Source organism: Pocillopora damicornis, chromosome 14, assembly GCF_964200805.1.
Source record: "Pocillopora damicornis chromosome 14, jaPocDami1.2, whole genome shotgun sequence".
NCBI classification, from domain to species: Eukaryota; Metazoa; Cnidaria; class Anthozoa; order Scleractinia; family Pocilloporidae; genus Pocillopora; species Pocillopora damicornis.
In genome coordinates, this window is record NC_142683.1 from 14,262,319 (window position 1) to 14,275,344 (window position 13,026).

Below are 13,026 nucleotides of genomic sequence, written 5' to 3' on the forward strand. Positions count from 1 at the left end.
TCTCTTTTGGACCCGCTCTAAACTTAAGCTCAAATAATCGGGGAGACTATAATGGTAGACCTGACATCCATAAAGTAAGACGGATTGAATGCAAGCAACATAAAAATTCACTAATTCTGGTGATGGTACCTTAGCTCGCTTTAACTGAGTTAAAAAGTAAAGGCGTTTAGCGGCCTTTTTAATCATCTCAGTAACGTGAGTGTTCCACTTGAGGTTGTCTTGAAAATACACACCCAGTAATTTCACGACACTAACGGCGCTAACCTTAGAGCCATTAATTTCTATGAGATCGTAGGAAGGAGGGGAGCGCACGAAGGAAACTCTTAGCTCATTACATTTTTTCGGATGAAGTTGAAAAGAGTTAAGTGTTGACCAGGTAGCTACTTCGTTTATCATAGACTGAGCATTGCTAGGACCACCCTTGCTTATGATTTCATACACTGTCGTGTCATCTACATATTTTATACAATCACTGGCTGATGGTACTTTCAAATCATTTATCATAACCAAGAATAGCCACGGTCCCAATTTTGTTCCCTGCGGTACTCCTGCTCGGACCGATCCCCACTCTGAGAGACAATCATGTGCAAGTTTGACCCTTTGTTTCCTATCTTTAAGAAAGGCTATTATCCAATTAATGATGTAAGGGTTGATGTTGTAGGTCGAGAGTTTCGATAGCAAGAGGCTGTGATCTATCAGATCGAAGGCTTTTTTATAGTCCAACGCAAAGATCCGCACGGTGTTCCCCGTTCCGTCTGTTGCTTGCGCCCAATTGTGCATCAGGTTTATCAATGCATGCGCAGTGGAGGATCCTGGAATACACCCAAATTGATCGGGTTCCAGGCGTTTCAGAAGTGCTGGTTTCACATGTTCATGGACGACGTAGTGCTCGGCAATTTTGGACAACGTTGGTGTCAGTGAAATAGGTCTCAAATCTTTCGCCGCATCCTCAACTATCTTTGTTTTGGGAAGAGGGGTGATGTTTGCACATTTCCAAAAGTCCGGTAAAGTCCCTTGACTAATCGAGGAATTGATGATACAACGAAGAGGTTGAGCGAGCTCAGGAGCGAATTCACGCAAGACCCAGTTTGGGATATTATCTGGGCCCCCGGCTTTGGAGGAGCTGACCGTACTAAGGCATTTGAAGGTAGCTTCCAGTGAAATAATGGGAGTTTTAAAACCCTCAGTGCTCACAGTTTCGATATTATCTAAAAGTGGGTCAAACGAAGCTTGAGGTTTTAGCAGAGCTGTGTTGATTTCATTAGCCAAGATCTTAAGGTTGATTGAGGTAGCTGGTTTACTTGCTAGGAGCTGATTTGCGACACTTGTAGATGTTTTGTTCATTCCACATAACCGCCTACATTCGGACCACCACATTTTAGGATTGTTTTCGGTCAAAACGCTGACTTTAGTGTTGTAATAAGAGCGTTTGCAGAGCTTCCGTTCCCTGTTTACTTTGTTCCGGTAGTAGTGGAACAATGGTTTGTTGTCTTGGTAATATGCTCTTTGACGGTGTGCTATAAGTGCCTTGAGTTTGGGTGAAATCCATGGTGCGTCGTTTCGGTGGAACTTAACTCGCTTTTTGGGAAGGATAGAATCTAACCCTATGTGAATGAGGTCACTGAAGTGAGCATACTGTTCTTGGACGCTATCTATAGTGTCGATTAATGACCAGTCGACCCCCGTCATATAACGACCAAAAGCCTGTTTGGACTCAGCGTTAACAGCACGTGTAGTAACCGTTCTGTTTGCAGGAATATTGGCCTTCGATCTAATTTTTGGAAACAAACCAACAGTACAATGATCGGATAGTCCGAAGGGCGGGAATGGAGAAGGTTTCTCGTAGTGTTCTGTAAGATTAGTTAGCACTTTGTCGAGTGTACGATCCCCTCTTGTTGGAAAATGGACGACTTGCGTGAGGCGGAACTGCTTAATAACTGGTGAAACATTCGCCCTGTTCCAGTCGCCAGCGAGAATTATACCTGCGCCAGGGATATCACTCTCTATCCTAGAGAGAGAATCCATCATGTAATCAAGGAGGGGCTCATCTTTGGCAGGCGGTGGAGGATGGTATACTGTACCAATGATAAGGCAGCTATAACCCCGGGGCAATCGGTTGGGCGTGATTTTGGCCCACAAAACCTCAGGGCCCTCGTCATTTGGTTATAGTTTGTTGTCTCCAACCACCAACACTAGTTATCCTCAGCATTTGGTAAGCGGTCTCATTTTCATCTTTTTCTTTAATTTCGTTTTGTAGTTGCCTTTAGGTAGTTTGTCTGTGATGTAATTATTATGTTTTCGCTCTTGTAGGAATTTCCTCTTTTCTAACATTATAGTAAAAACATTTGCTAAGGCATCGTGTTGTGTTTTCTTCGAATTGGCTCTTGCCTGTACATTTGTAAATTCTAAATGACGGAGTAAAGTATGGCGCAACCAAGGACAGCGTCGAATACCCGCTCAAGCTCTCGGAAGAAAATGGCGAGTTCATTTCGAGAAGAAGCGTTACCAGAAGCTTTATTCGGCTTACGAAAGTCACTGGCAGGATATGTTTCAGCAATGACATGAGCTTGTCGGCAAATTGATCCTTTTCTCGTCGATTACGGGAATCTGGCGAGCGCAGAATCTCTTCAAGCTAGTTTGGATAAGACATGGAACAACTATCAAGAAAGCACCGCGCGTTATCGAAGTCTCGTGGACGAAAATAGTCTGGAGATTCACGAAGTGAATGATCAGTACGCCCCTCAGGAATTACGGAAGCACCACTTCGATCAACGGATTAGGGAATTCACTATCGCTGCAGCCACACATTTTAACGGGCAAGTATCTCGAGACCTATCGAACACTGGGTTGGCATCACCTGCACCATCTGTGTGCACCGTAAGCAGTCGCGCTTCAAAGTTAAGCGAAGCTGGGGAAAGACTTCACAACTCGAAGGTGGCGGCGGCAAAAGCTGCTTTAATGGAAAAGCAAACGGAATTGAAAAGGAAAAGATCAATGGAGATTGAAATAAAACGTCTTGAAATGGAAATGAACCAGAAACAGTTTGAGTTGAAACAGCAATTAGAGTTGGCAAAGCTCGAAGCTGACAGAGACATTTCCAAAGCAAAAGAAAAGACCGAACTGGCTGAGCTTTAAGCTAAATTTGCAGAAGCCGAGTTCTCACAACTTTTGTGAAATGGAAATTTATCACCTAGTCGTGGTCTCAACGCTCTAGAACTGACTCCTGAAATTACTACTGTCACCTCGTCATTCGTGGTCCCGGCTGTATCCACGCAGGCCTCCACGCCTCCAGTCACGCCTAGGCGAGTTTACACGTTTCCTGCAGCTCACGAACGAGCTTACGGGGATCCGTCATTTCCCACACGAGTTAACACGTTTCCCACCGTTGACACTCGAGGTCACGCGAATTCGACTCTTACTACTCGAGACAACACGTTACTTCCTATTGCCTGCACACTCCTTCCATTCCTTCCGTCCCAAACCGTGACATCACAGCCCGACAACTTCCCGTCATCGTCTCTCCCTTTCGTGGACTCCACGCATGTTTACACTCGCCCAATTGGGTCCATGCGAGTTCCCACGTCTTCTTCTACAGACGTCATTCCAGTTACGCTTACCAGATTTCCTCTCGCGACTTCGTGCGTTTCTCCATTCCAAGACAGACCTGCCATGTCTTCATGGGCATCTTACATTGCGAACCCCTCTATTACAAGAAGTGTTTATAGTTCTCAGCCCATGGTAACTTCACACTACTCAGCTTCTAGGTTTAACACCGCTGGTCAGGACTATACGGGTACTACAGCCTCAACTGGCTTTGCCAATGTTTGGTGTCCTCCACCTGCCCCTTTGCCTACAAGTGAAAAGCTTCTCGCAATGATTGCCTCAACTGTGGAGAAAGTGAACGCCGATTGCGGTTCACCACTCGTGCGAGTACTCGAGTTTGATGGTTCGCCTGAGAACTATCCGGTTTTCGTTTAGGGTTTCATCAGATGGTTAACTCAAAGGCCCTAGACGAGCCAACGAAAATGGCCCGCCTGATGCAGTTCCTTGAAGGACCAGCGTTGTTAGCTGTTCAGAAGTACGAGTCCGTTCCGGGTGGCTTAACAAAAGCTCTCCAAGTTCTCCAAGATCGATTTGGACAACCCGTTAAAGTGGTACGAGCATGCATAGAAGCCCTCATTAAAGGTCCTGTCATAACGCCTCAAGACAGACATGGCCTTAGAAGCTACGCAGATACAGCGTAAGTAATGTATGACACCCTGGAATCTATGGAATGTTTGGGTGAAATGAACACTGATAACCTTGAAAAGATTAATTTTAGGCTACCAAAGTGGGCCCAAACGAAGTTCGGCGAGCATCTAAAGAACCTCGAACGCCAAGGTCGCGTTATGCCGACCTTTAAGGACGTGGTCAATTTTCTTAACGATCGAGCAGATGTGGCTAATCATCCGTTCTTGTAGAATCCTGTATCTGAGATGAAGACTCAGAACTCTAAGATACCCGCTTCGAAGTTCACCTCCATGGCGACGGAAGGAGCCACGGATCAAAGTGAACATGGCAATGCAGTTAAAAATGACAAGAAAACCTGAAAGTGCCCGATGTGTATGCGGTCACATCCCCTCTAACGATGTGAGACTTTCAAATCAAAACCTGTAGACGAAAGACACGAGTTTATCAAGAGGAATTGCATTTGCTTCGACTGCATTAACTCTGTTGAATATTTTTCTAGATCATGCAAGTCTTCCGTGCGCTGTCAGAAACCAGAAGGTGGAAAACGTTGTCACATCTTATTACATATTTCATCATCTAACCCTGAAAGGAACGGCGCTCACCAAGCCAATCACATTGGAAACAATGGAATAACCGTCACTACCTACGGCCTAACTGATTCTGGCTCTGATGTGACAATGATCGACCCTTCCTTGGTGGAAAAAAATTGGAGTACAAGGTGAATCCAGCCAGCTTCTCCTTTCCACTGTGAATGAAAGAGAGGAAAGGCAACAAGGCCTAAAGGTGGACTTCTAGATTGCGTCAGTTGATGACCAGGGCTTCAGAGACATTGCTGTGCGCGACGCCTGGGCTGTGCAAGAACTCACCATTCCTCTCAAGCACGTCGCAGTACGTACAAAAAGGGACCTGTGGCCACACCTACGTCAAGTTCCCTTCCCTGAGGTAGAGAGAGACAAAGTGTCTGTCCTCATTGGTAGAAACGTTCATGAAGTCTTCATCCCCCTCGAAGTCAAGAAAGGAGAGCCGAACGAGCTATACGTAATAAGATCCTGCCTCGGACGGAGTATCCTTGGAGGTTCTGTTATGCGCAGTCAGAAACACCAGTTCAATGTCAACCATGTTTCGTGTGAAGAGATTTCTTTGAGTCACCAAGTCGAAGACTTTTGTCGAGTTGAATCTTACCCCGCAGAAAAGCTGTCTACAAAATCGATGTCTATAGAGGATCGTAAATCCATGAATATTAATTGAAACCACCATTTCAAAGGTTGATGACCATTACCAAATGGGCCTGCTTTGGAATATGGACGACCCAAGCCTTCCCTTTAACAGAGCTGCCGAAGTTTAGCTTCTTTAGATGTTGAAGTAAGACTTCAACATCTAAAGAAGCGTTTTTCTCGATACCCGAACCTGGAATTCAAGTACAAAGCTGTTATTAATGAGTACGTAAATAGGGGCTACGCAAGAAAGTTGACGCCCGAAAAAGCAGCCAGGAAAAGGGGAATCACCTGGTACCTACCACATCACCCCGTTTTTAACGTGAACAAACCTAACAAAAGTCGTGTGGTATTTGATGTAGCTGCAAGGTTTAATGGTGTTTCCCTTATCGACCAGGTGTATCAAGGGCCAGATCTCGCTAACAGTCTTATTGGTGTGCTTATCCGTTTTCGCGAGGAAGAAATTGCATGTACTGCTGGCTTAGAAGCCATGTTCCATCAGGTCAAGGTTCTCCCCAAGGACGCCGATGCACTGAGATTCCTTTGGTGGAGTGGGAGTTTAAACGACCCCCTTTATGAGTACCTGATGCTCGTCCATATCTTTGGCGCCACGTCGTCACCTTGCTGCGCAAACAAGGCAATGCATCAAACCGCAGCTGACAAAGAGAATCAATTTGACCCAGAAGTAACTCACACAATGTGCAGAAACTTTTACGTCGACGATGTTTTAAAGTCCGTTCCGAACGAGAGACGTTCAATCCGGCTAGCACAACAGTTGATTCAGCCAATGAAGAAGGGCGGATTCCACCTTACAAAATTCCGGCTCCAGTAACAGCTGCAGGTTTCTGGCCATGATTCCCGAAAAGGAGCGAGCGAATCATGAGTTAAATCTAGTCTTGGACGATCTTCCTATTGGACGTGCGATTGGACTTCATTGGGACGCAAATTCGGACACCTTCCAGTTTAAAGTGGTACCAACTAGCAAACCACCGACCAAACGCGGCATCGTTTTCACTGTTAGCACTCTCTTCGATCCGCTAGGATTTCTGAGCCCATTCATTCTTCCCATGAAAGTTCTTCTATACGAGTCCAGTGGAATGAAAGTATTCCTTAGCCTTTACTTACGCAGTGACGCAATTAGACTGAGTCTCTCTCTTCCGTCTCAGATATAGTAAGTAAGTAAGTAAGTAAGTAACAACTTTATTTTAAAGAGGGTGGCACATAACGGTATAATTGATAAACTAGCGGCCCTCTATCTAAAATTAGTATTAAATTACTAAGATACATCCAGAATATTAAAAAATAAGGATATCATTAAAATTTTAAAATTGTAAAATATTTGAAAACTTTAGAATTTAAAAATACGCAAAATATATAAAGAATTTTAAAAACGAGAAGAGATATGTGCATAAGGAGGGAAACTGGGATTTAAAGGGCGTTAAGACACTAATTAATCGAATTAAGCTGAGTATTTCTAGATAAAAAATATTTTCAAACAGAAAATTTAAAAGCGCAAATAGACTATTTCTAGCAAATATCAAAAGGAATGCTGTTCCAGAGTTTGGCTCCACTGACTTGAAAGGATCTACCCCCTTCTGTTTCTCTATTGTAGGAGTGAGAGACCGAGTTGTACCTTCCATAACGACTTGTTCTATTATAGCGGCCCGAGTTCTTAGTGAATAGTTTCGTTACATAACTTGGACAGCTGTTTTCATCTTTAATACGCCGAAATATTAACTAAGACTTTTGGAGATTTAATTCGTCCTTAAAACGAAACAACACCTTCTGTCGGCCTATTTAACTTAAAGTGGTTCCCTTTTATGCTGAATTATATGTAAATCGATGCACTTTAACCTACAAAAGGCTGAATGGCAATACCCCTGAATATATAAATGACTTACATATCAGAAGCTCTGACACATAATAGATCAACTCGTTTCTGTAATTTTAACTTAAGTTACCCTCGATATAAGAGAAGTAAGGAAGGTGGTCGAACGTTTTCTGTGAGAGCAACAAAGGAGTGGAACAAACTAGGTGTGGACCTCAAACGGAGTACTAGTGTCAAAAACTTTAAGCGTTCCCATCTTAAAATAATTTTAAATAATCAAATTCTTACGCAATTATTCATGTAAATTTTAAAATCTGTCTATAACCACATTTTATAATATTATTTTGCGATTTACAAAGGCTTATATACTATTTCAATTACTATTAATATTGTTGCAACTATTGCTATTAGTTTGTTTGTTTGTTTGTTTGTTTTTTGAGGGCCATTAGTTATCAGTTTTAGTACTGTCAAATGTTACCCTCATTGAATAAAGTCTTACCTACATACCTACCAAGGCAGTTTTTGTGTGTTATAATTATTATTTTTCGCTCTTGTAGGAATTTACTTTTTTCTAACGTTATAGTAAAAACATTTGCTGAGGCATCGTGTTGTGTTTTCTTTTCGAATTGGCCCTTGCCTGTTCACTGACTATTGAGCGGAATGATCTGACTTGGAACGATCTGACCATGGAACGAAATGACCGTAAACCGGAGATACACATAACGTGGACAAAATGCAAACTGAACAAATGAAATACTAATAAAACAGCTGTATCTTTACAAATGTCGAACAATCGTACATAAGCAAGTGTTTACCTAACTTAAATTAAGACAATTAACAGTGCGTAATTAACCCTTTCACTCCTAAGATCTCATTAAGTTCTTCTTATTGTCTGTCTGCCATACAATGTTTAATTCAATGGATAACAATACAAAGCAAACCACATATTAATTTTCAAAGAAATATTTATTCAAGATTGTTAGCAACATGTTCACAACCATTTTGCTGCACGCAGGTCTTAAACTTATGGGAGGTTTTTTATATTTTTAAAATTGTCTCGTTACCTTTTACTTGGGAAAATCAGTAGAAAAATGAAATATCTCCTATAAATGCTAGTAAAATATTATGAAACCTTTAAGAGGATATGACATGTATTAAATTCATTATGAATCTAAATTCACTATTAGCTTAAACGCCGTACTTTTCTTAAAAATTCATCTCTAATAAATCGTTTTGAGATTACTTGGGCATGAAAGTGATACTCGTTATGAAAATAAATTTTGCAATACTTTCTGTGGATTTAATTCCTATTCTATGAAAACATTTTTCCAAACTTCATAAACTTTGTTGTCAAACTGATACTGCATATGACTTCATTAGCTTAACCTAAGTGACAATTTCCTTACCAGAATTTACTGTTTAGAAAATATCTCTTCTACCGTAAACTGCAATTTCAATCTTGTAATTGAAAGAGATTTTACACTATAGAAAACCAACTTTCCCGCTTATCCGGTTGTACTTTGGTAGTGTTGATTTGTTTTCCTTCCGGATCAAAGCCGATGATGCGTTGCTTGTCTTTGAGGAAGGACGTGAAGTAATACAGCTCACTTCCAGGTACCCTAGCCGTCTTGTAAAACAATATCTCAGGACTGTCTTCTTTAACTTCATCAAGGATTTTGTATTCGCTTGGAGGTTTAGGGGGTTCCTGTGGGCAAGAGCAGTCAGACTCTGAGTCAGAGCAGCTGGGAAAATGGAAATTAACCCTTTAACTCCCAGAAGTGATCAATATGCAACCTCTCCCTATTATGTTCCTACATTATCCAGTAAACAGGTAATGAAAAGACTCAAACTTATCAGGTAGAAGTTTTCATCTTAATCTCACAGCAAATTCTCGTAGCTGATTTACAAGAAAATGTGTAGCAGCTAGATAGGAGAGTTAACAATCAGATCTTGTGAGTTGAAGGGGTTAGCTTTTGCTCAGAGGGTCATCATCAGACTTTGACTGAGTTGTCAATGTGCATGTCATATCACCCCGAACATTCCTTTTCAGTAAAGTTCTCTGTCTGTGATATTCAAAAATAAATTTTTAATATGTAATATCATAATCTGGCACATTAATCCTAAATTCAAATAAAGCACAGTTGTTTGCACTCTCCCCACCCCCACCCCCTCCCCCTCCCCCTGCCCTCTTCCTTAAAAATTCCTACATCTAAACACCTGGATGTGACTGAAGTATAATATTAGCATTCCAAAGTCATCAGGATCCCCTGTTTAACTCTCAACTCCTAAGGGTGATGAGCATGTAATTTCTCATTACAATATCACCCCTGAATGAAAAAGTAAGGTCATACGAATAAAGAAATGATAACAATGTCAAGATGCTCTTGATCATTAAACAAATTCCCCTTGTAAGCACCTTTAGAAATGTATAGAGAACAGTATGGAGAATGTGCATACAGATGTTAGGGTGTAAAGGGTTAATACCCCTAGTTTTCATGTAGAGTCTCCACTCAACGCATAGTCTATGTCTTAAGATTATGCGTGGCTATCATTTAGCAATTACATTATGAGCACAAGATTTCTATCAAGTTATGGTTAATGATGGCACAGGAAATTCAGAATGGGACATATAGAAATATCTGTCCAGTTTTCCGCATTGAGTATCTGGGTGAGAGAGTAAGATTCTTGCTCATTCAATAAGTCCATAAAAAAATGTCTAAGACAAGGACACTCTTGATTTTTGATTTTTGGTTTTGGATTTAGCCCTTACATGCAACTATTAACAGGAAATTTTCTGCCATCATACCTTAGCAATGACAGTGTCATCATCCTGGTTTATGGCTAGAACATTACCACTTTTATGCTCTAACATGACAACTTGACGAGGTCTTCTCTTGTCTTCGTAAAGCTCCAGGAGAGTGTGGGTCTTAAAATGAGCTGTTGATAAGCATAGTGATAAACAAGACACTTGTTTAGTAAACCATATTAATATTTTACGGCCTCGGGCAGTATTTTCAAGACCTCGGTCACAGTTTTTCACCATACGGACCTCCCAGCCGGCAAATAACATATAAATATTGACTGGTCCAGACAGGGCAAGAAACCTTCTTTTCTACTTATTTGTCATGTTGGAGAAGAGTAATGTTTCTTTTACTTGTAACTGTAGTGTGCGATTCAGGTGTGATTTCGTAGTGAGAAATTAGATGAAAGTCACCCCTTAGGCTCAAAGGGTCAAAGATTGTGATGCTATTCCAAGGTGTCGACTATTTTGATTGTAGCGTAGGTTCCATTATTTCTGTAGTTTTGATTGTAAGAATATTTATTGATAGACTTACTTTCTTGGTTCTCCTTGGTTGCATTTGATAAAACAGATCTGTCATTCACCCACATATAGTGACCACGAATCAGTCCTGTGTCGTTGCAATTTAAAAGCTGATGATTTGCAGTGCACCATTCTCTGTCGCTGTGGTTAAAGAGTCTCGCGTGTATTTGCTGTGGGGTAGATACGTCATTAATTGCATACATTTCCATTTGGCAAAAGTATTTCAAGAAAATAGCTTAGGGGAGACTGTAGATTTAACAACAAAGAGTTTAAAGGGGTACTAAGATGAGAGGAGGGGAGGGGGGGGGGGAGATTTGGAGTCAAAGGGTGTTTAAAAAGCTAAGTGACCCATCTGGATTGAGCTCATCCCCTTCTCTTCCCCTCGATGGTATGCTAGTCTTTCGTAGATTTCCCCCCCCCCTCCCACCACCCCGCCCCTGTTCTGCCTCCTCAGTATGTGGTGGGATGGTCTCCCACAGCAAGAGGCACGCTGAGCAAATTTTGTCCATCAGATCATGCCATGAGGTACAGTGGTGCCGATCTACGACAACTATTAAACACTGTTTTCGGATTTGAAATCCCATTTTAATTTGTGCAAGAGCGTAATTGTTCAAAACGAGCCTTTCAATTTCCACTCTATTAGAAGTATAAATGAAAAGCCAATAATTAACGAAAAACGTAGATTTTCACCGAAATTAAGTGATTCAGTTGCTTGTGTTAGAAACGGGTTAAAGACATACTCGATTTGACTCTATCATAAGCGCTGAGCCGAAGTATTTGGCAAGTCTGATTGCAATGCCATTCAATTATGCTCGTGAATAAGTACACAACGATGCGCTTTCGAAGGTGAAGCGAAGGTTTCGTAGAATATTTGAAATCTAAATTGAATATTTAAACTTACATTTAAATTTTCCACACCCTCTTTGGTCTCCATGAGAACACTGAGTTCTTTTATAAATCCGTAGATGTTTTACAGTTGCGAAGCTAAGTGCAGGAGCTGTAGCGAAGAATGATCTCCGGCTCGCTAACTCGCTCTCATTTAACCAGCTTAATCCGGACATACGTCATTGATTGGGAGTGGGACTTTTCACTTTCGTCCTAACTTCCGATCCCGGCACGAAAGCCAGGCAAATTTTCCGACGCCAGGTGAAGTTTGAATCAGTGAAGACAGCTTTTTTTTGTAGAGCACTTTAAGTCCGATGTACACAGTATTTTTTGGGTTTATCGCTCCTCAATTTATTTCTTTTGAAGCGTGACAATTAGTGACATTTCCCTCGAGTTGCGTGACACGTAAGTTTCTCTGGGGCATGTAAATCTTGGTTCGCAAGTCAAAGATTTTTGTTTTGTACGGTTTTGCAAGGCGCGTACTGTTTCAACTTGACAGGGAAGCCTGTTCTGCAATAATTCCACCTCTTTCACTTCTTGTAATTTTCCCTGTTTTACTGCTACCCAAAATAGTCGGCTGAGTTTTGAAATATAGTAAATGTAACAGTATTGTTTAGGTTTCTGAATTTTCGGTTTCGATGTTTTTGTTAATGTACGGTTCGTGTTTCTAAACTAAGTGCCAAAGCTCATGTCTATATAAAAGACAACTTTTGGTTTCTTCCTTTTTTTTCTTGATTGTACCCACATCTTTGAAGACGATTATTTTAGGAGGGGCTAGCTAAAATTCTTGTTGCCAAGCATAGCTCAGCTTCTAAACTTTAAATACCAAGTATTTTAAGAAATTGCACGAGGAAAATTGTTGTTAAAGTTTTTCTTTTAGTTTGACGGCGGATCGAAAGTTATTCCACTCAGAATTTGTAAAAAATATGTGACGATGATCTTATGACGTACAGCTGATAAATTTTTAAATTACAAACTTGACAAAGTCATTGAAATATCTACACAATTCGAACGGTGCATTTAATTTTCGAAACAAGTTGAAATGGGATTTCATATGCCGACCATCTGTTACTTAGGTATAGTTTGAATACAGAAATATTTCGATTTCAACAACTGTACATTTAATGCGTCACCTTTATGAACCTTGTTTATTTTCAGTAAGTTTCCAATAATTGCTTACGAACTTGATGTGACTTTCATTCTTTGTTCGATAATGATCATGCTTAAAAATAAAAAGCTGTTATCTTAATCACGTGGTTAGGCAGTCATATTTGGGCGAATGAAGGCTAATATTTCCCTTTACATGTTTCTGGACTCCACCTTCGAAGGACCATTTTTTTAAAAGAATCAAAATTTGCCGTAGATTGAGAAGTCCAACCAAGCGTAAGACGTTTCCTTCTAGTCATAGCTGGCGTTTAGACGTTTATTAGTTTTGCAGTAGTGCCAAGAACGCGTTTTATTCTTTGGAAGAAGGATGGAGAGAAAAAGAGTGGAAGCTATTTTTTCACTCCAAAACTACGTATGCCCTTACCAGAATGCTAGGAGCG

The 13,026-nt window shown here is 41.0% G+C and overlaps 1 protein-coding gene across 1 annotated transcript; it reads right to left on the reverse strand.

The window, feature by feature from the left end:
- Window positions 1-8,219: 8,219 nt before the first annotated feature.
- LOC113665786 (uncharacterized) lies at window positions 8,220-12,040 on the reverse strand. The gene is made up of 4 exons (XM_027181510.2): window positions 11,496-12,040; window positions 10,608-10,764; window positions 10,079-10,209; window positions 8,220-8,977 (listed from the first exon to the last, which is right to left on the reverse strand). The coding sequence occupies exons 1-4, from the start codon at window positions 11,526-11,528 to the stop codon at window positions 8,750-8,752; spliced, it is 549 nt and encodes a 182-aa protein (XP_027037311.2). The 5' UTR covers window positions 11,529-12,040; the 3' UTR covers window positions 8,220-8,749.
- Between the last annotated feature and the right edge of the window lie 986 nt (window positions 12,041-13,026).

Excerpts from the sequence above, each read along its gene's own strand:
- LOC113665786 (XM_027181510.2), bottom strand. The coding sequence starts at position 11,528 with ATGGAGACCAAAGAGGGTGTGGAAAATTTAAAT. Across the intron at positions 10,765-11,495 it reads AGGGTGTGGAAAATTTAAAT|CAAATACACGCGAGACTCTT; the intron begins GTAAGTTTAAAT and ends TCTACCCCACAG. Across the intron at positions 8,978-10,078 it reads ATGACACTGTCATTGCTAAG|GAACCCCCTAAACCTCCAAG; the intron begins GTATGATGGCAG and ends TCTTGCCCACAG.